The sequence below is a fragment of the Podarcis cretensis genome, assembly GCF_951804945.1.
Source record: "Podarcis cretensis genome assembly, chromosome: 16".
NCBI classification, from domain to species: Eukaryota; Metazoa; Chordata; class Lepidosauria; order Squamata; family Lacertidae; genus Podarcis; species Podarcis cretensis.
The window spans coordinates 25347204-25374989 of NC_137186.1; the positions used below are offsets into that span (position 1 = coordinate 25347204).

The window sequence follows — 27786 nt, forward strand, 5'->3', positions numbered from 1 at the left end:
ATAAGAGAGAACTCAGCTGCACTCCATTTACCTGCCTTAGACAAAAATTAAAGTTTGGGCTGATTCCTCTACCCACTTATGCTTCTGGCCCCCATCGCCACTAGCATGTGGCCCCTGCAATGTTGCCAAGAAGCGAATGTGGCCCTCTGGCTGGGGTGGGGTGGAAAAGTTCCTTCAACCAAGGGGAGAAAGTTTGACTATGGCAGTAAAGCTACACAGCGATAAAAGGAAAGCTTTCAACACACATTTTATTTTTGCTTTAAGGATTAGAGAGTTAGGCCTTCTCTGGCGTGTCACTCTTGATCTTGCAGTAGTCAATGTTAGATTCCTTCTCAACCTCTTCGTCGACGGTCAGGTCCCCAAGGACCAGCTGGAGCTCCGTCTGGAATTGCTGCTCCTTGCGGTTCTTCAGGGGTTTGTGGCCTTTGCTGGTGCGGGAGTAGCGGAGGACGGCCAGGCCTAGCGCTATCGTAGCCCCGCTGAAGAGGGCCGCCAGCACACAGCTGCCCCCAAAGGAAATGCTCACCAGCAGGAACGTCTTCATGGTGTGGCATCGTCCTGGAAGGGAAGAGACATTTAGGGAGCCATTTTGCCTAAGTAAGATGCCCTCACTCAGGTGTAGGGGAACCTTCAGGCCCTCTGGCTGTTGCTGAACTACAACTCCCATCAGCCCTAGCAATTGTGGCCAATGGTCAGGGTGATGGGAGTTGTAGATCAGTAAACATCTGGAGGACCACAGGTTTCTCACACCTGACATAGGTAGAGTATCCTCTCATTATGTTTATATCCCACCTTCCCTGCAGAGACCTCCAACTGGCATACGTGGCCCTCCCTGCTCATTTCCACACACCCCTCCCCAAATCCTGAGAGAGAGATTAGGCCGAGACTCGATATTTGGGCGAACAATCACCCAGTGAGTTTTCCTGACCAAGATGGGATTTGAGCTCCAGTCCCCCAGATCCTCAATCTGCTCCACTAAGGTATAGCACCCCTGGATGGTTAAGTCCAGTCAAAGGCAACTATGGGGTTGCGGCACTCATCTCGCTTCAGGCCAAGGGAGCCGACGTTTGTCCACAGACAGCTTTCCGGGTCATGCGGCCAGCATGACTAAACCGCTTCTGGCCCAATGGAAACGCCATTTACCTTCCCGCTGGAGCGGTACCTATTTATTGACTTGTACTGCTAGGTTGGCAGAAGCTGGGACGGAACAACGGGAGCTCACCCCGTTGCGGGGATTCGAACTGCCGACCTTCTGATTGGCAAACCCAAGACGCTCAGCGGTTTACACCACAGCGCCACCCGCATTCACTACGCCACTCTGATGGGCCTCGGATGTTGTAGGCAACAAATCCTAATAATAGTAACTATCTGTTGGATCAGGCCAGGATTTCCAGCCCCAGAAGAGACTAAGGTATTCAGAAACGAGAAACACAAAAACCAACCTTCAAACCAAGGTACATCTTCCTTGTGCACTCTCAAGGGGCCAACCACTTTCCTGTGGAGCTTTCCTTCACCCCAAAATGCTGTTTGGAAGACGGGATAAATAGTTTTAGAACTAGGGAAGTTACGATTCCTGCAGGAACCCAACAATTGCTTGTATGTATACCAGCCTCCAGTGTCCTTCAAATGTTGGGGCTCCCCTCCCAGTTCCAGCAGCCAGCATTACCCATGGTGAGTCCTAACACATCAGGGTGGCATGCAGTTGTGGAAGGCTCATGTACACAGCAATGGTGCTACAGCAATGTAGCACAGGATTAAGTTCTATATTGCTACCTTATCCTAGATAGCTCAGTTGGCTAGAGCGTGGTGCTGATAACGCCAAGGTTGCAAGTTCTATCCCTGAATGGGACAGCTGCATATTCCATCATTGCAGGGGGTTGGACTAGATGATCCTCGGGGTCCCAACTCTACAATTCTATGCTCTATATGATCTATCCAAAAAGTGGAAAATGGTAGTAGTGGAAATGAGAACCCCATAAGAGCCTGCTGGATTAGGCCAATGGTCTAACCCAGTCCAGCATCCTGCTCTCACAGCAGTCAACCATATATAACTTTGGGAAACGCAAGGCAGAATTATGCTTCCCTTAATATATGCAGTTATTATCATAATTTATTATTGGTCGAAGAACTTCACTGCCAAATTTGGAGAAGGGCAAATTTCAAAGGGCAGCTGCGTTTCAGTTCAAGAATTTTTTTCTGGAAGGTGCTCACATTAAAATGCGATTTGAACTAGATTCCTAGTTGCCACAGATCAGTGTGAATGGTAAAAATTCACCACCCACCTCTTAGCTGGCTACTTGCATTTCAGTTACTGTTTTGGTTTACTAGACACAAAGGCTAGCTTACAGGTACCTTTCTCGCTTCCAGGAGTGGGAGGCTCCAAAGGGCAGTAGCTGTTGCAGCACTTGCAGACATAATTCTTGGACGGTTCGTCTATGTTCTTCCAGCTAGAAGGGAACAAAATCACTACAAGTAATACGCAGCAACTGTTAAGGGAAGCTGTTTGGTTGCACAAAACTTACCAAGGCAGTGTACAGCGGTACCTCTGGTTCCAGAGGTTTGTTCTTAACCTGAAACTGTTCTTAACCAGAAGCACCACTTTAGCTAATGGGGCCTCCTGCTGCTGCCGTGCCGCTGCTGCGCAATTTCTGTTCTCATCATGAAGCAAAGTTCTTAACCCGAGGTACTATTTCTGGGTTAGCAGAGTCTGTAACCTGAAGCATCTGTAACCCAAGGTACCACTGTACAATCGTTTAAAACAATGCAACTTCATCGGAATTGTGCATCATGCAGTAAGTTAAGAAGATATAAGAAGTTCACCTTTGTATCCAGTTGTTTGTCCTGCTCAGAGTAAATACATTGAAATTAATGGCCATGACTAATTTAGGTCCATTAATTTCAGTGGGTCTTAAAAACCTAATTGGATTTACAACCGATTATCTCTTGTGTCAAATTCACCACGGCAAAGAAACCAAAGAGCATGTCTTCAAAACATCTGGCCAGAGAAGTGCTTAAGGATGTGATCAACAGATTTTAACTAATATCGAATGTATTCTTGCTTTTGTTTGCAAGGTATTTAGATAAATTTAGTCTGGGGGTGGGGGGAGGTCAAGCAAGGACTTGCAATAAGAGGGGCTTAGAGCTGACCTGGAGGAGATGCTGTCAAAGGAACAAGCTTTCTTGCCAAAGCTTGAGGAGGTCTCCCTGCTCCATGCTGACAGGAGGCAATGAATATAGATCTAGAAAATGAGGGACGTTATTTTTTTGCAGCAGATTCAAAACTGTCACAAATATTTATTTGCTAATTACATCTACATCCCAGGAGCTCAAGGCAGTATTCGTGGTTCTCCCCCCCCCCCCTTGTTGTGTTCACAACAACCCTGTGAGGTAGGTTAGGCTGAGATTTAGCAAATGGCCCAAGGTCACCCAGTGGGCCCTAGTCTGACACAAACCACTACAACCACGCTGGCCAATGAAAGTGCAGTGGTACCTCGGGTTAAGTACTTAATTCGTTCTGGAGGTCCGTACTTAACCTGAAACTGTACTTAACCTGAAGCACCACTTTAGCTAATGGGGCCTCCTGCTGCTGCCGCGCCACCAGAGCACAATTTCTGTTCTCATCCTGAAGCAAAGTTCTTAACCTGAAGCACTTTTTCTGGGTTAGCGGAGTCTGTAACCTGAAGAGTATGTAACCCGAGGTACCACTATGTTTGGGTGCTTTATTCAGCCTGCATTGGGGCATCTCTGCAGAGGCACCGACTCACACTTGCTCTATGAACAATTTTTAAGAATTAAGGGCTTCCCCCAAGAATCCTGGAAATGGCAGTCGGAGGAAAATTACGCGAGAAAACCAGGAATTCTCTTAACAGAACGTCAGCGGCATCCCAGAACACAGAGAATTACTCCAGAGAGATTCCTACCTCCTCCGAGTCGCCGGTTAGCAAGAAGGCAGGTATTGTGAACATCATCGCAGAGTCTTCCCTACGGAGCCACCTGACCTTAGGGCCGTCACCATACAGGCACCTGGCAAGTTAACCGTGAAAGTAGGAAGAGTGTGATTTTGAGTGCCGGAATCATTTTTTAGGTATTGCGGGGCGGTGGGCCTCTTTTTTCAGTTTTGACCCAATTTTCCACACTGAGCACAATCCAGTTTTGACGTTGCTGGATCCGATATCTGCCAAATGCGCTGTCAAAATATTGTTTTTTTGTTTAATGCTGAACTCATTTTAACACACTGCCCCATTTCTGCTTTAGTTGGGGTGGGTAGAAGGGCAACCACACTGAAACACCTTTGTTGTTGGTATTATTATTATTATTATTATTATTATTATTATTAATGCATTACTGTATTTTAATATTTTGTTGGAAGCCACCCAGAGTTGTTGTTGTTGTTGTTGTTGTTGTTGTTGTTGTTGTTGTTGTTGTTGTTGTTATTCCCTGCCCATCTGACTGGGTTGCTCCAGCCACTCTGAGCGGCTTCTGACATATATAAAACCATAATAAAACATTAAAAGACTTTCCTATACAGGGCTGCATTCAGATGTCTTCTAAAGGTTGTATAGCCACTTATCTCCTTGACATCTGAAGGGAGGGCGTTCCACAGGGTGGGTGCCACTACCGAGAAGGCCCTGTCCATCTCTTAACAGAACGGCACACCACTTACCCATGTTTATCTGCGAATATGTAGACCCTCCTGAAATGGCCGTGTTGTCGGGCATCCGTGCCGTAGCACTCATCAATGAAGAGCTTGGGGGACAGGCCTGGACTCGCCTGGACTCTGGCCTCAAAGTGGATCAAAGCACCTTCGACGTACTCCCCAGGTTCAGCCGCAACACTGAGGTTTTCTGGGAGAGAAGTCGGAAATTGTGTGCGGTGCGGACTAGCCCATGCAGATGTTACATCCTGCCACACAGATAGCATCTTACACCTGCCTTCCTCAACCTGCTGCTCTCTAGACCAGTGTTTCCCAAACTTGGGTCTCTAGCTGGTTTTGGACTACAACTCCCACCATCCTTAGCTAGCAAGACCAGTGGTCAGGGATTATGGGATTTGTAGTCTGGAAGCCCAACTTTGCATAGGTAGGCAGGCAGCTGAGCCCATTCCCACTTTACTCTGGTGGAGATAGGGTCGCTTCAGCAACGTCACTGGCAAGGGTGGGCTGGCGCTCCCCTGCCCGGCACATGTGCCTCCTCCTCCCAGCATACATGTGCACGCAACCCCTGGGCACCAGCAACCAACGCTATGCCACTGGCAGAGCCTATCAATGGCTACTAGCCGCAATGGTGTCAGCCACATGTGGATCCAGAATTGGCCTCCACAGTTACTTACCGACTCATTGTTAAAACCGTGTTTATGGAAGACAATCTTACTCAGCTACGAGTGATCACCAGAATGAAGAAGCAGCCCTCCAGAGGCTGGCACTAGTCCTGATCACTAGGCATTCCAGCCGAGACTGATGGGAACTGTAGTCCAGCAACCTCTGGAAGGCACCAGTTTGGGGAAAGACTGGCTTAGACCAATGTTTCCCGCCTTCCAAGTGCCCTGCTTGCAGTTGAGCATTAAGCTGCTGGTATCAAGAAGGATGTTCGAATTCCCGCGATGGGGTGAGCTCCCGTTGCTCGGTCCCTGCTCCTGCCAACCTAGCAGTTTGAAAGCACGTCAGAGTGCTAGTAGATAAATAGGTACTGCTCCGGCGGGAAGGTAAATGGCGTTTCCATGCACTGCTCTGGTTTGCCAGAAGCGGCTTAGTCATGCTGGCCACATGACCCAGAAGCTGTCTGCGGACGAACGCCAGCTCCCCTGGCCTATAGAGCGAGATGAGCGCGCAACCCCAGAGTCGGTCACGGCTGGACCTAATGGTCAGGGGTCCCTTTACCTTTTACCAAGAAGGATAATATGTTACTATGGCACAACTGAACCCCAAAATCAGGGTGCTAAGGGAAGCAACCATTGACTCTTGTGGGTGTGAGAGTCATCTTACCCATATCTGTCAACTGTCAGATTTGAAAATAAGGGATCAGCAGCCTCACCTGTCCCAGAGACAGTCTACGGGATATCTAACAATCCGGGATAGTAGCAGGGAGCAGCAGGAAACAGCGCTGGAATAAGGGAATTTCCCGCAACAAAAGGGAAGGTTGACAGCTATGATCTTACCATTCAACACTCTCAGAGAGATATTAATCTTTGCATCATTGGCCTGAGCAGCTTGCAGAAGCTGGACGCGAGGCTCTGCGCTGGCTGCCGTGGAGTGAGGAAGCGTTGGCAAAGTGGTTGCCATAGGCTCTGTGGTATCGGCATTGCTGCTCCACACTAGACCCTTTGCAGCTGGACATAGGGAGGCAGAGAAAGAGACATTAGCTGGGCTAACTCCCCATGGGCGTCTCCCATCACAAATTTTAGCCTGAAACTAAAGCCAATATGCCTTTGTTGCCAGGATTCCTGCACTGATCCTGATGCTCCTTCAAATATTTGCAACTAGGAGTGGATGGAACTGTCCATTTAGGTTTCTCTCGAGTTCTTAGTTTTTCCAATTGCAAATTCCATTCTCAACATTTCTACAGTTTGCATTAAAAAAACCCAAAGGGTTATCATGAGAATCTACCAGTATTTTAGTGAGAGTTTCTCCTAACCTGCCCATTTTTGTATGCAATTTCGTTTAATAATTTTAAGCAAGGTCCCCTAATGCGATGCATTTTTAAAACATTAGTCTCACTAATATATGCACATTTCCATGCTTCCTTTACCCTAGCCTATGCAGTTTTGCTCGCGTTACTTGGCTAGCAAACTGCATCGAAAAATTCACTAAAGTCTGAATTTCAAAAGATGGCTGTGCTTTGGAAAGTTCAAATCAGATAAATTTGCCTTTAAATGTGAGCTGAATTTAATTTCTTCTCCATCTCTAGTAGAGATATTCAGTTTCCATATTCGGAAAACCCTCTTCTTCCCAGAGTGGTTTGGCAAGCAATCCCTCTTCACAGGGAACTCTGGGAACTGTAGTTCTGGGAGGGGAATAGGAGTCTCTTCTAATAACTTCCAGCATGCTTGACAAACTACAGTTCCCATGATTCTCTGGGGGAAGCCAGGACTGTTTAAAGTGGCAGGCTCGTGCAAATGTTGGAGCCCTTAATTTCAGTGGGTCTACCCAACATCCCCTTTCTGTACATTAAACAAGTCACCTCACCATGAAACACCCTATTGAAGAATCCCAGCTCTGCAGTTGTCACTTGAGGAGTGTTAGAACCCACTGTGGCTGGAGAAGCCAAACCTTCTCCTTGGGCCAAAACTGGGATGGCTGAGGAATAAAAGAACAGAATACCTGATCAGGAACTTGACCCTCAACCCATTGCACACTCGTGGACTGCAAACACATTCGGGTCAAATCTATTTTGCAGAGAAGTTCGTCAAAATACAGTATAGGTTAAGAACTTAATTTGTTCTAGAGGTCTGTTCTTAACCTGAAGCACCACTTTAGCTAATGAGGCCTCCCGCTGCTGTCGCTGCACAATTTCTGTTCTCATCCAGAAGCAAAGTTCTTAACCCAAGGTAATATTTCTGGGTTAGCGGAGTCTGTAACCTGAAGCGTATGTAACCTGAAGCGTATGTAACCCAAAGTATCACTGTATTTCATAAGAAACGGCAGGATGAGAACCTCAGGATTGGTACAGGATAACTCGATCTGGAAATGCATAGCCAAAGAACTGGACTGTAGCAGGCTATGTGCACCAAACAGCTTAATGCCATCTCTTATTAATCTAACCTTGCTCAGAAGGTATTTGGGCAGTAACGAAGCCTTGCTTTCATTCACAGCTGAGAACATAAAGAGAGTCCACCTGCTGGATGAGGCCAATGGCCCATTAAAGCACAGCACCCTGCTCTCAGAGTGGTCAAACCAGAGACACAAAGGGAAGCCCCCCAAAGCAGGATCCAAGCTCAAGAGCACTCTCCCCACCTGTGGCTTCTAGCAGCTGATGTTCAGAAGCATTACTGAGCATAAGGAAGATCCCCAACACGCCCTCTGGAACATACCCTCCAACTTTCTCCGATTAAAATAGGGACATCCCATTTCATAATGATAATTTCACTATTTAAACCCCACACATCTGACTGGATTGCCCCAGCCATTCTGGGCAGCTTCCAACATATATAAAAACACCATAAAACAGAAAACATTTTAAAAAGTGGGACGTTCCAGGATCAAATCAGAAACCAGGATGGCTTCTCTAAATCAGGGACATACCTGGAAAATAGGGATACTTGGAGGGTCTGCCAGAAACTTACCCAACACTTCAATAAACACAGCCACCCACCAGAAGCCAGTCATCATTGTCCTGAAGAAAGACAAGGAAGGAAAGAAAGAAAAGGGGAACCACAATTTTTTTCTTAAATAGGCTGAGAGAGAAAATTTAACACACCTGGGCCTTCCTTAATTGTTCCAAGTCTCCTGTTGGCCAGCAACCCTAATTTGGTCCCTGAAGTCATGACCTACAATCCATAACAGGTGCCCTGTGGAGCTGCAGACCTCAGAGGGATTTACTTCTGAGTAAACTGGTTTGGGTATACTCACATAGCATGCCTAAATTTTCAGAGGGTTCCTGATTCCAAAGCATGGGCGGTATATATCTAATACAATACTTACAGCCTGCGCTGGTGTAGTAGTTAAAGTGTCAGACTAGGACCTGGGAGACCAGGGTTCGAATTCCCACTCAGCCATGAGGCTCCCTGAGTGGCCTAGCTCCAGTCGCTGCCTCTCAGCCTAGCCCAGGCACAGGCAAACTCCGGCCCTCCAGATGTTTGGGACTACAATTCCCATCATCCCTGACCACTGGTCCTGTTAGCTAGGGGTGATGGGAATTGTAGCCCCAAACATCTGGAGGGTCAGAGTTTGCCTATGCCTGGCCTAGCCTACCTCAGAGGGTTGTTGTGGGGGGATTAAGTGGGGAGGGGCAGAACCATGTGCACCACCTGGAAATTCTTGGAGAAAAGGGTTGAATATAAATGCAATCAATCAATGCAATCAATCAATCAATCAGTAAACTAAGTTCTACCTAGTGGGATGAACGGATCCAACTTTGCCATGTTCACTAATGTCAATGAGTCTGAGAGTATGACTAATGTTTAGGGAAGCTTTTAATGTTTAATAGGTTATTGTATTTTAATATTCTGTTGGAAGCCACAGAATAAATTAGTAGTAGTGGTAGTAGTAGTACAGTGGTACCTTGGTTTACATACGCTTCAGGTTACATATGCTTCAGGTTACAGATTCCGCTAACCCAGTGGCGTAGCGTGGGGGGTGCAGGGGGGGCCGGCCGCACCGGGCGCAACATCTGGGGGTTAGGGAAATCCACGGGTTAGGGGGCGCAAATCCACGGGTTAGGGGGCGCAAATCCATGGGTTAGGGGGCGCAAATTACTTGCCTTGCCCCGGGTGCTGATAACCCACGCTACGCCACTGCGCTAACCCATAAATAGTACCTCAGGTTAAAAACATTGCTTCAGGATGAGAACAGAAATCGTGCTCCAGTGGCACGGCAGCAGCAGGAGGCTCCATTAGCTAAAGTGGTGCTTCAGGTTAAGAACAGTTTCAGGTTAAGAACGGACCTCCGGAACGAATTAAATACTTAACCTGAGGTACAACTGTAGTAGTAGTAGTAGTAGTAGTACAGTGGTACCTTGGTTTACATACGCTTCAGGTTACATACGCTTCAGGTTACAGACTCTGCTAACCCAGAAATAGTACCTTGGGTTAAGAACTTTGCTTCATGATGAGAACAGAAATTGCGCAGCAGCGGCACGGCAGCAGCAGGAGGCTCCATTAGTTAAAGTGGTGCTTCAGGTTAAGAACAGTTTCAGGTTAAGAATGGACCTCCGGAACGAATTAAATACTTAACCTGAGGTACGACTGTAGTAGTAGTACAGCCCAACATTCTTCATCGGAGACAGTGCTGTGCATCATTTCTCGTCGTCCCATTGAGAACTCACTTGGGACTGACAGAAGGCATCCCTAAGCAACTTAGCTTGCTTCCACTGCCGCCCCAGCTGACCCAGTCACAGGGCACTTCCAGGTAACCCATTCATTAATCCTGACTCGTTTGCAGGGAGGCAAGATGACATTGGGTCAAAAGGAAGTGTTTCCTCCACACTTTTTCTTGGCACTTCCTTCATCACTAGGGATGGAGGAGAGATTTAATAGGCATTTCCAAGGCAAATCTACCCCATTTGAACTCTCTGAAACCATGCAACAATCCCTTGTCAACCACAGCAGCAGAACCAGAATCTGTTGTTATGTGATTGAATCCCACCCGGAAATAAAGTCTGGAAGTGGCCACAGGCTGCACTTTCCTGGAATGTGTCCCTTCCTAGTAAATGGCTGTCCCCATTCTGTTCTGGGTGTTGGTGTCAGGAGTTGCTGGCCTCATTTTCCAGGGTCTCCTAGGAAAACCACCCCTAAGTTGTGGAACCCCCACAGAAGCAGGTGTTGCACCATGCCTGTATAGCTTCCTTGTACGCTGAAGGTAAAAGGGACGCAGGTGGCGCTGTAGGTTAAACCACAGAGCCTAGGACTTGCCGATCAGAAGGTCGGCGGTTCGAATCCTACAACGGGGTGAGCTCCAGTTGCTCGGTCCCTGCTCCTGCCAACCTAGCAGTTCGAAAGCACGTCAAAGTGCAAGTAGATAAATAGGTACCGCTCCAGCGGGAAGGTAAATGGCGTTTCCGTGCGCTGCTCTGGTTCGCCAGAAGCAGTTTAGTCATGCTGGCCACATGACCCGGAAGCTGTACGCCGGCTCCCTTGGCCAGTAAAGTGAGATGAGCGTCGCAACCCCAGAGTCGGCCACGACTGGACCTAATGCTCAGGGGTCCCTTTACCTTAATAACCCACTCTGGGACCTTATGGCGAAGCAAGGGTAAAAAAATCTAATATATTACCGTGGTTTTGGGAAGGGGATCAGTCTGGATGAAGCTCCAAACCCCAATTTTTGGTGTTCAGTACCCAGTGAAGGCTAGAATCTAGCAGAGGAAATTCCTGAACTAGTCACATTTTTTTAAAAAATTGTTTTTATTTGATTTTACAAATGTAAATTTATAACAATACCGAATATTTATCTGTATATATTTCTCTGAATGTCAAGACTTCCCCCCCCATCCCCTCCATGGGTCCTATTGTCAACATTTTCAACTGCAAATTACAGTCATACCTCGGGTTGAATGCGCTTCAGGTTGAGCGCGTTCGAGTTGCACTCCGCGGCAACCCGGAAGTAACAGAGCGTTACTTCTGGGTTTCGCCACTTGCGCAGACGCTCAAAATGACATCATGCACACGCACAGAAGCGGCAAAAAGCGACGTGTGCATGTGCAGACATGCCGTCGCTAGTTACGTTTGCTTCTAGATGCGAACGGGGCACCGGAACGGATCCCATTCGTATCTAGAGGTACCACTGTATTTCGTAATCTCTATTTTATATCTGTCCATAGTGTTTGTTACATTACAAGTGAAATTAAAATCCTGCCAATGTTTTCGTCTGCTTGCAGTGGTCTCCTAAATTATAATCCCCCCCCCATTCTTTCTTGAAGTTTTTGTCTTCTTGGTTTCTGAGCTTTCGGGTCAGTTTTGCCATTTCGGCGTAGTTTAACAGCTTAGTTTGCCATTCCTCTCTGGTAGGGACTCTTCCTTCCATCTCTGGGCTAGTAGCACCCGTGCTGCTGTTGTCACTTACAAAAAAAGTCTTTTCTGCTCCTTTGGGATGTCGGTACCTTAGTCAGAAACATTTCTTTGTAAGGCAATGACTTTATTGGTTGGCATCCGTCTGTCTCTGGAGACAAGGATGTGCCAATTAAGTACCTCCATCAACATCCCAAAATAATGAGCCAGGTTACAGAAGCTAAAACCAAGTGATGGGGCCCTCCAGGCAAATGGATGGGCCTTCACACCCCTAAGAGGACAAAAGCCAGAGGATTGTATAGGAGATGAGCTGGAAGCAGGCTGGGAGTTGGAGGCCAAGACACACTTGCTCTGTGCTGGATACAAAGCTGAGACTAATGGAGAAGGAAGTTATTTCGGGGTGTTAATGCTGCAAGCCCCTCCGTCTTATGCTCAGGTTGCATATATGTGTAAACAAAACCGTACAGTCATACCTCGGGTTGAAGTTGCTTCAGGTTGAGCGTTTTCAGGTTGTGCTCTGTGGTGACCCGGAAGTTAACGGAATGCATTACTTCCAGGTTTCGCCGCTCACGCATATGGTCAAAATGACATCTCGCGCATGCGCAGAAGCGGCGAATCACGGCCCACGCATGTGCAGATGCAGGTTTTGTTCGCTTCAGGATGTGAATGAGGCTCCGGAACAGATCCTGTTCGTTTCCAGAGACAATATAGTCTCCGCTGACCTTCATTCAAAGGAAACCAAACCCTGGGAAAGTTCTAGTTCACTCCAGCGGAGATCCCTCCATGGGCCAGATTGTGCCCACACCAGTGATTTCCAGTGTCCGCGTCTGCACAGACGCGATTTCCAGCGCCGCAGATGCTGGGACTTGCCGAGTGGGCGGCTCGGTTTGTGGGCAGCTCGTGGGCCAGTTAAACGAGCCCGTGGGCCGCTTGTGGCCCATGGGCCTTAGGTTGCTGACCCCTGCCCTAGATTCTCCGACTGCTCAGAGATTGGGATAATGATAATAAAGAAATAAATACCTTGTCTCTAATGTACATGTGCAAATGTTTAGTGCCACATGCATGAGTCTCAGGCTTAGGGAGTCTTCGGGGGCCCCCGATAAAATATTTGAGAGGGCTGCGCCCCCCCCAAATCAATGAGCATTGCCATTCCAATGGTGTGTAAGATGTATTAGCAACATTAAGTAACCACTACCTGCATTGTATATTTAATCAAATGCAAGTATTTGTTATTTAAACTTTAAAAGTGTCTTTTGTAGTTTTTATAGGAGGGGAAAGGAAACGAAAGGGTCCAACGACCAGTAAAATCTAATTCTCACATTTCTGCCCGCTAGTTTCACAGTCCCCACCCAACCCAATATTAACCTTTCACTCGCCATTGCTTCTGATTTTCCAGTCATACTGAACTCTGTTTAGCTGCTCAGGTGCTGATGAGAGCCTTGGAAAACTCAAGAACTTCAATCGAGGAAGAACATCTGAAGAGTCAGCTGGATCAGGCCCAAGATATGGCAACCCTAGTGTTGACCCAAAAGAGAAAGAACAAATGCTTCCCACTCTTAAATCATCTCTAGATCTTCTGGATTGGAGAAGGGCTCTAAAACCAGCATAGGCTCATTGCCTCCATACTGACAAGTTTTTCTTTTTTTTTAAAGCGCTGGGCACATTAAGACACCACCGTCCTGTGTAACTAAGCAAGGTTCATTTTTTTTAATCAAGCATATTCTACACTGGCATTAATGCTGCCACAGTTGTGCTCAGCATTCAACAGCGCCCGAGTCATCAGGTCCCCGACCTCCCTGCGGTGTAGGCAGAGTCGCTTCTGATAACCGTTGTAGAAGCAGAAGCCCAGAGACAGGACAACCAGCACAGCCAGCTCCAGGAGAAGGGCACCCACAGCAGGCGGCATTATATTTTGTTTTCCACCTGCCGAGAGAGAGAGAGAGAGAGAGAGAGAGAGAGAGAGAGAGAGAGAGAAAGAACTTGGGAGTCTGCCTTATAGAGAGTCAGAGCATTGGTCCATCTAGCTCAGCACTTCCACCGACCGGCAGCAATGCTCCAGGGTTTCAGAGAGGGCATTTTTTATTTCCGTAATACTACCTAGAGATGCTAGGATTGAACCATTTGCAAGAAAGGCAGATGCTCTGTTGCCAAGTTACAGCCCTTACCATCACCACCCCTCCTAGCATTTCTGGCATGCTTTCAGCTGTTCAAAAACACCCAATTTATTTAGTGGTAAATGGCCGCCAGATCGCTTCTGGACACAATTCAATTAACCTTCACGTAAACTGGTCCCAAGCCACTGAGGGCTCTACACACTGTTGTAAGAATTTTAAGGTCTCAAATATAGAATAAATACTCAGAAATGCACACACATCTAAATATATGAACCATGTGTCTGAAATAGTACAGGAGAGCAATCCTGAAGCCATTTTGACTCTTCCAGTGACCTCAAATATTCCTCTGCAGTAAGGGAGGTAAATGGGGAAAGCCTTCTCATTGTCTTTTCCCTTACCAATCCTGTCTTAAGGGCATATTTGTGTATGAATAGGGTGAGCCTGTGGCCTGGATTCAGGAACTAAATTATTAACCATCATGAAAGAATGGCCAGGCTGCCCAGGTAATGCAATCAGTGACCATTATGAGGTATTCTGGCAGGCAGGATTTCTGCTGGAGACCACCTCCTTCTGTGATGTATGTATGATGTTTTAGGCGGGTGGGTCTTGGGCTACAGAGTGGGCAATTTCAAAAGTCTATACAGTGGTGTCCTCCTTTGAGCTGTACAGTGGTACCTCAGGTTACATATGCTTCAGGTTACAGACGCTTCAGGTTACAGACTCTGCTAACCCAGAAATAGTACCTCGGGTTAAGAACTTTGCTTCAGGATGAGAACAGAAATTGTGCTCCGGCGGCAGCAGGAGGCCCCATTAGCTAAAGTGGTGCTTCAGGTTAAGAACGGACCTCCGGAACGAATTAAGTACTTAACCCGAGGTACCACTGTATAAGGGCTTGCACACCATTGTTCAGGGTTCCTCTCCTTCCTCCTGCGTGTGGTGAGTAGGGACCCTGTTGCAACAGTTAATAAAGATCAGGCTTACTAGCTGCTTTGCTTCTCAATATTCTCTGGTTGGCTTCTTACTTTCTCCTACCAATAGGGAACTCACTTAAGGACTCTATATGGGCTCTGGAATACCCCATAAAGGAAAGGGAACAGTTTTTCTTATAATACAAACAGAGAGAGAGAGAGAGAGAGAGAGAGAGAGAGAGAGAGAGAGAGAGAGAGAGAGAGATAAGACCACCTTGGTTTTGGCCCAGTGCAAATCGTTGGATGACTTACCTTACCTTTGCGACTCCTCCTGACAGCAAGAGAGCCATTTGCATCCAGCTCTCCGTGGTCTCCATTTTGAGCCAGTTTCTGAATTGTGAAATGAGTCACCACCACGTTCGATTGCCGTGGACGGGCTTCCACAGACAGACCTGAAGAGAAACGACGGATGCCGATTTTGGTACGACCAGCTCAATCGCTGCCCTGTCCATTTCCAGGGATGCGTTAAACAAACAAAATTAAAAAGGTGTAGAGATACCTTCCAGATCTCTCTGGTGGCGAGACCCAGTCGCTCCACACGTCAAGTCACAGCAGCTGCACACAGAACTGGATGGATCATCTAGGAGCTCCCATCTGTGGAGAGACGAAAAGCCGTCAACTTTTGAATTCAAGGGCTCATTGACACTTGCTTTTGTGCCGCCTTTATAGGCACAGCTGCGGGCTTTCCAGGTCTGTGACTAAGCAGTTTCTTTTTATTCCACCACTTTCATCCAGGAAAACCTGCATTTTACTGGTGAATTGACACAGGCAATGGTTGAGTTTTCCGCTGCTTGCCGTTTGCTCCAATTCAGCAGGGGAAAAATGTGGGTTTTCCCAGAGAAAGCAATGGGACGAAAAATGAAGAAGAAAAAGAAAAGGACTTGGAAAGTCCAGAAAACATGGAGCAAAGGAAAGTGTGGATGAGGCTTGCAAAAGTCACAGACCTCACAGTATCCACACGCATGCGGGATTTATTCTTTCACCAGGCATTAGGATGAAAGGAAACTGATTTAGTCTTGCTTACAGGCTCTGACTGCAAGCCTCATGTCTCTGGGAAGTTCCTTCTGATGCAGCGTCTGCTTACATCAAGGGCTGGGGAACCCCAGGCCTCTGCCTGCCCCAGAGGGCATCATTTCACTGGCCCTGATCCACACCCTCTTAAAGGGGCTGTGGCAATGTGTCCCCGGAATGGCAATGTGTCCCTGGAACTGTGATCCTGCCTCTTGCTTGCCTGGGATGCAGAGGGGTATCTGTGTGAAGAAACCTCTTTTGAATGGCTTGGAATGACAGCATCCATTCCAAAAAGGAGTTGCTCCACCCACTTTTGCCTCTGGCCCCACCTACCACTTGCCTCTCTCCCCACCCCTCACCCCTCAGAAGGCTGCATATGAAGGAATGAGGTCACTGGTCTGAATAAGGTCCCCTGGCCACTGGGTCATCGGGGATGACCTACCAGCGATGTACCAAATTGGGTTTCCACAGCAACTGCAGATTTTGCATTGAACCCTCCCTCCCTAGTACAGCAGGGCCTGACGAAGAGACCACTCTGCTCTAGAAACAGGCTCTTTGCCGGCTTGTTATTTTGGAGCAAGCTGTAGACGCCCATGGAATGTTTTTTAAATTTGAAGTTGAAATTGAGGGCCTGCCCATTGTGAGTGTGTGTGTGTGTGTGTGTGTGTGTGCACGCACACACATAGTCCAACATCCCTGGAACAACATACCCTCCAACATTTCTCCGATGAAAATAGGGACATCCCATTCCATAATGATAATTTTACTATTTATACCCCACACATCTTCCTGGGTTGCCCCAGCCAGTCTGGTAAACTTCCAACATATATAAAAGCATCATAAACATTAAGGAAACTTCCCTATACAGGATTGCCTTCAGACAGCTCAGGGGGCAGATAACTCCATAACCTCCAGCATTTCTCCAGTGAATATAGGGATATACTAAGGAAGAGTGGGACATCCCGAAATCAAATCAGAAACCGGGACAGCTTCTCTAAATCAGGGATGTCCCTGGAAAATAGGGACACTTGGAGGGTCTGGAACGAGCCTCTCAGTATTGGTCTTACTCAACACCCACTAGCCAAAAGACTCACCATTCACAGATCCCTTCAGCAAAAACCTCTAACGAACCATTCCCCACATTCCTTACTTGTTCGTATTTCTGTGAAATGAGCAGGCCTTCCTCATGTGGTCGGCGGGTACAGCTGGGTCCCAGACTAAAACTTGGCAGTGAAGGTAAACCTGCAAGAGGAATAGATTGTGCTCCTGGGACAGTCATACATGACCATGCTTAACTATTATTTGTTGCTGCAGAGGTGGGCAACCAAGATGCTCAAGAGAGGCTTCCTCAACCCCGGCCCTCCAATTGTTTTTGGCCAAGCTATCCACATCTCCAAATAAGAGCTGGGAATGCCGGATGCTCAAAACCCTGCAGAGCCACTGCCAGTCAGCTTAATGAGCCAACGGCGTGACTCAGAATAAGGTGGCTTCCTGGGCGCGATGCAAAAGTACAGAATGTAGTACTGGGAGCGGAGTTCCGCCTCCATTCAAACAGGTTCCTAGCCCTGAGGCTACACAAAACATGCATTAATGAGTCAACAACTGCCTGCTGAACAGCAGATGAGAGGTATCACCGCAAAATTGGAGGTTACTTCAGGAAATACTGGCGCAAGACCTATTAAGAGTTCAGTTACTTACATCAGTATCTATCTCAACGAATTCAAAGGCTTGCAGAGAAAGATGGAGCACTTCTGGAGTCTGTCTAGGGAGGAACCGGGAATTTGCAACCCTGCCGTCAACAAGGCACCTGCCCAAACCCCAACAAGAAATATATGTTTTAAAAAGCACATCTCATTCGGAGGACAAAATGCATCCAAAGTTGTTTTTTAGCAGATGCTACGCAATTGTCTCTCGGTGCAAAAATCCAGGCGACACTGGCAGCTTTAAACAAAAAAAATAACCTGGCACTTAAGTTTATTATGGATTGATGGCATTAATATCCCATCTTTTCTCCAGGGGTGGCAGGCAGAGCCCCCCCCCCTTGCATTTCATCCTCAAAACAACCCTGTGAGGTAGCTTATTTATTTTTTTTCAAAAATTTTTTATTAGTTTTCCAAATTTATAACAAACAAATCCACAAACATAAAAAGAAAACGTCAAAAAACAAACAAACAAACAAACATTTATCCTGACTGTAATAATTCCCCTTTTGTTAACATTGTTGGGTGACTTAAAAGAACTGGCAGATGTGATCTCAGAACCACTGGCAGTCATCTTTGAGAATTCCTGGAGAACAGGCGAAGTCCCGGCAGACTGGAGGAGGGCAAATGTTGTCCCTATTTTCAAAAAGGGGAAAAGAGAGGACCCAAATAATTACCGCCCAGTCAGTCTGACATCAATACCAGGGAAGATTCTGGAGCAGATCATTAAGCAAACAGTCTGTGAGCACCTAGAAAGGAATGCTGTGATCACCAATAGTCAGCATGGATTTCTGAAAAATAAGTCATGTCAGACTAACCTGATCTCGTTTTTTGACAGAATTACAAGCCTGGTAGATGAAGGGAACGCAGTGGATGTAGCCTACCTTGATTTCAGCAAGGCATTTGACAAGGTGCCCCATGATATTCTTGTAAAGAAGCTGGTAAAATGCGGTCTTGACTATGCTACCACTCAGTGGATTTGTAACTGGCTGACTGACCGAACCCAAAGGGTGCTCATCAATGGTTCCTCTTCATCCTGGAGAAGGGTGACTAGTGGGGTGCCACAGGGTTCTGTCTTGGGCCCGGTCTTATTCAACATCTTTATCAACGACTTGGATGATGGACTCAAGGGCATCCTGATCAAATTTGCAGATGACACCAAACTGGGAGGGATGGCTAACACCCCAGAGGACAGGATCACACTTCAAAACGACCTTGACAGATTAGAGAACTGGGCCAAAACAAACAAGATGAATTTTAATAGGGAGAAATGTAAAGTATTGCACTTGGGCAAAAAAAAATGAGAGGCACAAATACAAGATGGGTGACACCTGGCTTGAAAGCAGTACATGTGAAAAGGATCTAGGAGTCTTGGTTGACCACAAACTTGACATGAGCCAACAGTGTGACGCGGCAGCTAAAAAAGCCAATGCAATTATGCGCTGCATCAATAGGAGTATTGCATCTAGATCAAGGGAAGTAATAGTGCCACTGTATTCTGCTCTGGTCAGACCTCACCTGGAGTACTGTGTCCAGTTCTGGGCACCACAGTTCAAGAAGGACACTGACAAACTGGAACGTGTCCAGAGGAGGGCAACCAAAATGGTCAAAGGCCTGGAAACGATGCCTTATGAGGAACGGCTAAGGGAGCTGGGCATGTTTAGCCTGGAGAAGAGGAGGTTAAGGGGTGATATGATAGCCATGTTCAAATATATAAAAGGATGTCACATAGAGGAGGGAAAAAGGTTGTTTTCTGCTGCTCCAGAGAAGCGGACATGGAGCAATGGTTCCAAACTACAAGAAAAAAGATTCCACCTAAACATTAGGAAGAACTTCCTGACAGTAAGAGCTGTTCGACAGTGGAATTTGCTGCCAAGGAGTGTGGTGGAGTCTCCTTCTTTAGAGGTCTTTAAGCAGAGGCTTGACAACCATATGTCAGGAGTGCTCTGATGGTGTTTCCTGCTTGGCAGGGGGTTGGACTCGATGGCCCTTGTGGTCTCTTCCAACTCTATGATTCTATGACTTCGATTCCCCCTGGCTAAGTTTCCATATAAATCACTGTAGCAGTTTTCCAAAACTATTTGGTAAGCTTGGTAAGGCTGTTCCCCTTCCATCCACAGAACTCAAAACCCCCCACAATGCAGACTCACCCATGGTTTGCAATGACGACGTAACTCTGGGGCGATGTGCTCAGGTCTGGAGTTGTGGCAGCCACACACTCGTCCACAAAAACCTGCAAAGGCTGGTGGAAGGAACGCTGTACAGCAAACTGAATGTGGATCTGAGAGCCCAGGGGGAAGACGCTGGAGGATGAGGGAGCGCTGAAGTCCGCTGCAAAGACAGAAGAGGCAGCACTTTTAGGAGCAACGAGTGGTAACAGTTTCCTACATTCTCTTGGGGGAACCCTCTGAGGGTGGGCACATGCCAGGGGTGGGCAGAGCAAGGTGGAACAAAGGGCAAGATTCTTTCTACAGCTGCCTATATTTCCCCAGATGCAACTCAGAGGGTGGCATTCAACTGCTCATGAGCAGACCCACTGGAAATAATGGACATCATGAAGGCCCAATCTGCACGATACATTTATAGCACTCTTATTACACGTCCTATGGGACTGCCTCTCCTGGTATGTCCCACGAAGGACCTTACGGTCTTCAAACAAAAACATCTTGGAGGTCCCGGGCCTCAAGGAGGTTAGGCTGGCCTCAACTAGAGCCAGGGCTTTTTCGGCTGTGGCTCCAATCTGGTGGAACACTCTGTCACAAGAGACTAGGGCCCTGCGGGACTTGACACCTTTCCGCAGGGCCTGCAAGACAGAGCTGTTCCACCAGGCCTTTGGCCAAGGCACAGCCTGACCCCCTCCTCTGGTAATCCTCACATAACTCTAGCCCAATGGTTGCCATTAATTTGATTTGAACTGATTTTATAATGAATTGATTTTACAGTGCTGTATTATTTTACTGTTGTTAGCCGCACTGAGCCTGGCTTCGGCTGGGGAGGGCGGGATATAAATAAATTTTTATTTTTATTATTATTATTATTACATTGCATTTAGGCAGAGGCTGGCCCCGGGTCACCCAGTGAGACTCACGGCCAGTGAGGATTCACAGCCTGGTCTCTCAGGTCCTGGTCAGGAACTCTAACAAGACTCCAACATTGCACCACACCGACTCTTCACTTTAAAAGGCAATGGTTTCCTCCAGAGAATCTCGGGAGCTGTAGTTTGTTAAAGGTGTCAAGCATAATTTGAAGACTCCTGTTTCCCTCCCAAAGCTAAAATTCTCAGGCTTGTTGAACAATCATCTTCTCTTCCCAGGGAACTCTTGGAAACTGTAGTTCGGGGAGGGAAATGAAGGTGCTTCTTAACTCTCAGCATGCTGAACTACAGTTCCCTGAACGCTCTGGGAGAAGCCACAGCTGTTTAAAGTGGTACGATACTGCTCTAAATGTATATAATACAGAGGGGATCTAAGTTTGATCTGTTAATTTCAGTGTGCCTGCTCCAAGTAAAATTTAACCAGATACCTCCCAGAGAATCTTATACTTCTCCATCCAGCAACCAGGCAGAAGTATCACAGTTCGATCACACATGCCACTGGAATTAGGAGGCTGCGCCTATCATTGGCTCCACCTATCAGTGCATCTAGCTCCGCCTACTGCGAGCCTCCCCACCCCCACCCCACCCGGCTGGATCCTGTTGCCTACCATTCATTAAAGTGCCGGTGAACATTAGCCCACTGGAAGCAGAAAGATGGCCGATGACCGTTGTCACTTGTGGAGGAGGAGTCGTCAAGCGCCCTGCACTGGAAGAGAAGAGAGTCAGTCTCTCCTTGCGAGTGTTACAGCGAGCCACCTCACTGTGGACTAGGGGAGTGAAGTGACGAGATGTGCGCTGTGCATTCACCACTTCAAAGTTCCAACTCGCAGCGCAACTGGGCTAATTTTCATTAGGTTGGAGAGAGCGTGGGAACCTTACAATTCACTTGCATATTTTAATTAAACATTAGGAAGAACTTTCTGAGGTTAAGAACTGTTCATACAGTGGACTGGAACTACAGTGGTACCTCAGGTTACAGACACTTCAGGTTACATACACTTCAGGTTACAAACTCCGCTAACCCAGAAATATTACCTCGAGTTAAGAACTTTGCTTCAAGATGAGAACAGAAATCGTGCAGTGGCGGCGCAGTGGCAGGAGACCCCATTAGCTAAAGTGGTACTTCAGGTTAAGAACACACCTCCAGAACCAATTAAGTTCTTAACCTGAGGTACAACTGTACAGTGGTGCCCCGCAAGACGAATGCCTCGCAAGACGAAAAACTCGCTAGACGAAAGAGTTTTCCGTCTTTTGAGGTGCTTCGCAAGACGAATTTCCCTATGGGCTGGCTTCTTGCGAGTTCTTGCGAGTTTTTTCCCTCCCCCCCCTTTTTCTAAGCCGCTAATCCGCTAATAGCCATGCTTCGCAAGACGAAAAAACCACAAGACGAAGAGACTCGCGGAACGGATTAATTTCGTCTTGCGAGGCACCACTGTACCTCAGAAGCTGGTGGACTCTCTTGGAAGTTTTAAAACAGGCAGGATGGCCTTCTGTCAGGAATTCTTTAGCTGCGATTCCTGCATTGCAGGGGACCCTGACAACCCTACCATTCTGAGAAATCTTCCAAACATGCCGCAACTCACCCTTCCCCGTCCTGGCGCCCTCCAATCCCAGCTAACTGTATAAGATGGCAGCCTCAAGTCACTGAGGTTCAGCTCTGAGGGCCTTCTGGCGGTTCCCTCGATGCAAGAAGCAAGGTTACAGGGAACCAGGCAGAGGGCCTTCTTGGTGGTGGTGCCCGCCCTATGGAGCGCCCTCCCGTCAGATGTCAAGGAAATAAACAACTACCGGTATATGACATTTAGAAGACATCTGAAGGCAGCCCTGTATCGGAAAGTTTTTAATGACTGATTTTTAAAATGTATTTTTAATCTTTGGTTGGAAGCCGGCCAGAGTGGCTTGGGAAACACAGCCAGATGGGCAGGGTAGAAATAAAGGTAAAGGTATAGGGACCCCTGACCATTAGGTCCAGTTGTGACCGACTCTGGGGTTGCGGTGCTCATCTCGCTCTATTGGCCGGGTCATGTGGCCAGCATGACTAAGCCGCTTCTGGCGAACCAGAGCAGCGCCATTTACCTTCCTATTTATCTGCTTGCACTTTGACGTGCTTTCAAACTGCTAGGTTGGCAGGAACAGGGACCGAGCAATGGGAGCTCACCCCGTCGTGGGGATTCAAACTGCCAACCTTCTGATTGGCAAGTCCTAGGCTCTGTGGTTTGTGGGACGCAGGTGGCGCTGTGGGTTAAAGCCTCAGCGCCTAGGACTTGCCGATCGAAAGGTCGGCGGTTCGAATCCCTGCGGCGGGGTGCGCTCCCGCTGCTCGGTCCCAGCGCCTGCCGACCTAGCAGTTCGAAAGCACCTCCGGGTGCAAGTAGATAAATAGGGACCGCTTACCAGCGGGAAGGTAAACGGCGTTTCCGTGTGCGGCTCTGGCTCGCCAGAGCAGCGATGTCACGCTGGCCACGTGACCCGGAAGTGTCTCCGGACAGCGCTGGCCCCCGGCCTCTTGAGTGAGATGGGCGCACAACCCCAGAGTCTGTCAAGACTGGCCTGTACGGGCAGGGGTACCTTTACCTTTAGGCTCTGTGGTTTAACCCACTGCGCCACCCGTTATTATTAATTATTATTATTATTAATTTGCCCCCCCCTCCTGCTCCAAGGAAGTAACCTGCATGCTTTTATGAACTACTATATGAGATTTTTTTTTTTAATCAATTTGCTGCCTTAAGAATGCTGCGTTATACCAACAGGAAGCTTTCCTGGTGGCTTTTGCAAATATCAGACTGTACGTATATTCTTAGCAGATTTCTGCTGCAAAAGGAAAAAAAAAACTTTATAGGAACATTCCTCCCGCAGCTGAACTCTTAACAGAGACGTGTTTGGATTCATAACTTCAGCTCCACTTCTGACATCCATCCTCTTCACCCCAAATTGCCTTTCCCATGTCCACACATGCGTGCTTACTCATATTCGGTACAGTTAATCCTCTCCATGAAAGGGCTCCTGCTGTAGAGATCGGACCGGGTGGATGGCGGCCTGTAGACCAGGCTACTAGAATACTCTACCATTGCGCCACAGATCTGCAAGAATAAAAAACAGACATTAGCATCTGAATTCTGGATGCTCAGCCAAAGCCCACATTCACACCATACGTTGAAAGCAGCATCATACCGTGTTAAGCAGTCGTGGCTTCCCCTAAAAATTCTGGGAGCTGTAGTTCATGAAGGGTGCCAGGAGTTGCTAAGAGACCCCACTTCCCCCCAAATTCCCCTCTCAGAGCTACAATAGCTAGAATGACTTAACGCTCAACCTCTCTTCCCAGGGAACTCTGGGAATTGTAGTTCTGCGAGGGGAAATAGGGGGTGTCTTCACAACTCCCAGCACCCTTAATAAACTACAGCTCCCAAAAGTCTTTAGGGAAAGCCATGACTATTTAAAGTGGAAATGTGATGCTTAAATGTATGGCGTGAAGGAGAAGTCAAAATTTCTGACTTTGCATCTAGATATATAAATTTATTTTAATGCAGCCCATTTTGTATTTTTAATTTTTATGTATGCAATTGTTTTAAATTGTTTAATATAGGTTATTGTAGTACAAATCAATGCCTCATGGAAAGTAATTCAAAGATGAAATAAATGATAATTCCCTGTTTAGGGACATTTGTAATGTTTGATGTCTTATGGTGTTTTTAATATTCTACTGGGAGCCGCCCAGAGTGGCTGGGGAAACCCAGCCAGATGGGTGGGGTACAAATAAATTATTTATTATTATTGTTGTTCTTATACAACAATATGCATATGCAAAGTTTATTACTCAAATGTTCACCCTTCGAGCCCGCCCCCCCCCCATTTCCTCTTTTTGGCAATGCATAGACAACAGGCTTTTACTATGGAAGTAATATACAATGGTACCTTGGGTTACATATGCTTCAGGTTACAGACTCTGCTAACCCATAAATAGTTTCTCAGCTTAAGAACTTTGCTTCAGGATGAGAACAGAAATTGTGCGGTGGCAGTGCGGCAGCAGCAGGAGGCCCCATTAGCTAAAATGGTGCTTCGGGTTAAGAACGGACCTCCGGAACAAATTAAGTACTTAACCTGAGGTACCACTGTACCTACCTTGAAATGGGAGCCCGCTTCAGTTCCTGAGACACAGAGAAGCTTCAGGGCATTTCTTTCCAAACCTCAATGAGGAACTCAATGGAGGCTGGTCCATTAGGACAAAGGGGGCATTGCCCCACCAACCTCAGTCTGTCCTAAGCCAGCTCCCACCAGCCTGCCTTCTTATTCACAGCTAGTCCCAGAGGCTGATTTGGAGTTCCCCTTCCACCTCCTTATTCTCAGTGTTGCCTTTTTAGAATTCAAGAGGGAAAAGGAGGAGGAGCACAAAACAAGAAGTTCTTAACTCATTCTGACATTGGCTTTGGTGCCACCTACTGTTGGGCTCCCTACCTTCCGCCCTACAAGCAACATTCTTCAGCCGCCTCCTGAGTGACCGGCAAGTCACCACAGCAGCCTGCAAAATCCTGGCCCCTCAGAAACTCACCAGCCGTGCAAAGCCACATTCCTTAAAGTGGTACTGGAAGTGAAAGAAGCCCTGCCGGTTGTCCTCAAAGGAAGGGGAGCAGCGGCCGAGGTGCAGATATTGCGGTTCCAGCCTGAGACCTGTGTCCCAAGGGTCCATCTTGACCACTAGATGGATGCTGGTCCTGTTGCATTTATAGGGCATGGAAGGTGCAGGTACTGCAGTGGGAGGGAGAAGAGTCAGAGCAGAAAGATACATAAAAGGCTTGTAATCACAGGCAGGCTGTAGGAAGGAGCTGGGCCTCTACCCCGCAACTCTTTTTTCCCATTTTTTTAAATTGATTTTCCAAAAAAACACAAACAAAAATCTCAACTGTATTTAAACCAATCTTAGTAACATTGTTAAGTGACTTCCTCAAATCCCCCTAGTTGAATTTCAGTGTATATCATTTTAACAGTTTTCCAAAACCAATTTTCTCATAAAATTAACTTAATCACTTACCATCTTTCTTATTTCTTTCTATTCTAACTTTAAACAGATTAATCTCTAACATTACATATTTAAATCCTAAGCCTATCTGGTATTTGCAAGCTTTTCCAATTAAATTATCTTAACATATTTAGCTAAATAGTCTTTGAATTTCACTCTACGCCGCTACTCTTAACCACACTTCCCTGTTGCATCAGTGCTAATCACAGTGAAGGCTGATGAGATTCCTCCTCCTAATTGCTGGAAACAGCCTCAGACCCTGGTTTCAAGCCTTGGTTAAGAGAAGAGGCAAGGAACCTTTTTCAGAACGAGGGCCACATTCCCTGGTAGATACCCTTCTGGGGGCCACATGCCAGTGGTGGGCAAGTGTGGAATAATTTTACCTTTGTAAAATAATTTAATTTCTACACACACTTGCATACCCGCCTCTGGGCAAGCAAGGGGCATTACTGGTGTTCAAGGACACATTCCAGCCGCGCAATAACCACTCAAGGAGGGTACAAAGCAGAGCCAGTGAAGGGGTGTGGCCTGGCAAGAGGTCCAAGGGCCAGATAGAGAGGCTTGGAAAGCCAGATCTGCCCCCCGAGTCTAAGGTTCCTCTCATCTGGTTAAGGCTAGCAGGAGAAATTTGAGCCAGAGAATAAAGCACACAATCCCATAGGGCTCCTTATTTTGTAATGTGCACCTCGCCCCCAAAAATGTGGATGTTGCTTTTTAAATACAGTGGTACCTCAGGTTACATACGCTTCAGGTTACAGACTCCGCTAACCCAGAAATAGTGCTTCAGGTTAAGAACTTTGCTTCAGGTTGAGAACAGAAATCGTGCAGCGGCGGCGGTGGGAGGCCCCATTAGCTAAAGTGGTGCTAAGAATGGGTTAAGAACAGTTTCAGGTTAAGTATGGACCTCTGGAATGAATTAAGTACTTAATCTGAGGTACCACTGTATTGGTTTATAGATTTTAGGTAAGCTGCCCTGTGTACTTTTGTAGATAGGGTATAAATGCAATAATAATGCCATAATGATATTTTGAAATGCAGGAACAAAACAGGTCTAGCTAGATGCAAGGGTAGGAGAGGCACAGTTCTGGGTTCAAGTGCCTTCTCAGCCCACACTGGCCACTGGAAGACCTCAGCCCTATTGTTTTCAACATAAGCCTCCCTTAGGGGCTTGTAGAGTGCAGAGAGTAAGAAGAAATACCCATGGTCACCCCCTCAAGCCTCAAAACCCACAGCAAAGGAGATGCAAGCCCAGCAGCCCTTCCCAATGCAAGGAGAGAAATGCAATTTGCAGGAGAAAAGATGATGCAACTTACCACTCTGAGCAGCAGCAGAAGCAACCACCAAACTCCAGGCAAATACCACCAAGCTCCTCTTCTGCAACCGCATATTGACGCTCTCGGCTTCCAGTTCAGAAAGAAGGTAGACACCAGCCCTTCAGCTTACTCTGAAGCTCCTGTTTATACCTGCTTCCACCTTCTGGGGGCGGCCTGAGCTACTTTCCCAGGGCCCAGGTGCTGAGGATTCCTTTTGATCAGCCTCCTTCTCCATCAGGAAGGAAGCAACCTTCCCCAGAGGTAATCCCTGAAGACGCTGGTGATAAAAGGGCATCTGAGCTCTTCTGTCGACTGAGCATTTGTGTGTGCAAAAGCTGGATGCCGCCCCCATCAAACGGTTAGTCTTAGTCTATGTGCACATTACAGGCTTAAAACGCAGCTAACTTTTTCCAATTCAGATTTAAGTGGGTTTGGGGAGGAATGCATCAAAATGTAGCACATTTCATTAAAAAAACCCCAACAAAACACATCTAGGATTGATGTGGATTGTGGTTAATCGTGTAGACATACCATTTCCCAAACCGGTGGAGGGAGCACACCAGATGTAAAATGTTGTTTCCCCCTCCACAATCACTTTTCTTATTGTAAACAGCCCGTTTGGGGTCTGTTCTGCTAGAAAAGCACTGTTGAGTTTTATCACCATGTACCTGCTTTAATGGGGGTGGGCTGGGAACATGTATCTACCCAAAGGGGTGAGAGAGCTGGACTAGCAATCCAGTTGCAACCTGTTAAAGGGGAGGATGACCCAATGGTTACAGCAATGGCATTATCTGTTTTATTTATTACAAACTTCCTTGTCCACTCTTCAGCATAAGGTCCCAATGCAATATATACAGTTATTACAAAAACAGATAAAACTATTGCAATGATAAAAGCAAGTAAAACTGGGCAATATA

At 47.1% G+C, this 27786-nt stretch overlaps 1 protein-coding gene and 1 long non-coding RNA gene across 6 annotated transcripts in view; one reads left to right on the plus strand and one right to left on the minus strand.

The window, feature by feature from the left end:
- Positions 1-27445, minus strand: LOC307204753 (uncharacterized protein). 5 transcript variants are annotated; one of them, XM_079956658.1, is made up of 17 exons: positions 26870-27342; positions 25089-25285; positions 23507-23622; positions 21151-21248; positions 19599-19779; positions 17447-17555; positions 16899-16990; positions 15237-15331; positions 14995-15129; positions 7181-7291; positions 6154-6324; positions 4664-4844; positions 3921-4023; positions 3148-3239; positions 2353-2447; positions 1443-1523; positions 1-558 (listed from the first exon to the last, which is right to left on the minus strand). In XM_079956658.1, exons 1-17 carry the CDS (start codon positions 26940-26942, stop codon positions 275-277), a joined length of 2214 nt encoding a protein of 737 aa, XP_079812784.1. In that variant the 5' UTR covers positions 26943-27342; the 3' UTR covers positions 1-274. The 5 variants fall into 5 exon arrangements, 4 of the variants coding, with proteins under 4 accessions (XP_079812784.1, XP_079812785.1, XP_079812786.1 ...); XM_079956659.1 differs by lacking the exon at positions 26870-27342 and adding an exon at positions 25940-26018; XR_013833777.1 differs by having other exon boundaries at positions 470-558; positions 1223-1523; positions 26870-27445.
- LOC307205138 overlaps positions 1-27786 on the plus strand; it is a 183649-nt gene that overhangs the window by 107423 nt on the left and 48440 nt on the right. The gene's annotated exons all lie outside the window — the stretch shown is intronic.

Bases quoted from the DNA above. Each gene is read 5' to 3' on its own strand.
- LOC307204753 (XM_079956658.1), bottom strand. From the start codon at position 26,942: ATGCGGTTGCAGAAGAGGAGCTTGGTGGTATTTGCCTGGAGTTTGGTG. The intron at 19,780-21,150 runs GTAGGCAACAGG...CTGTCTTTGCAG, and splicing joins CACCGGCACTTTAATGAATG to CGGACTTCAGCGCTCCCTCA. The intron at 17,556-19,598 runs GTGAGTCTGCAT...GGGTTTGGGCAG, and splicing joins GTCGTCATTGCAAACCATGG to GTGCCTTGTTGACGGCAGGG.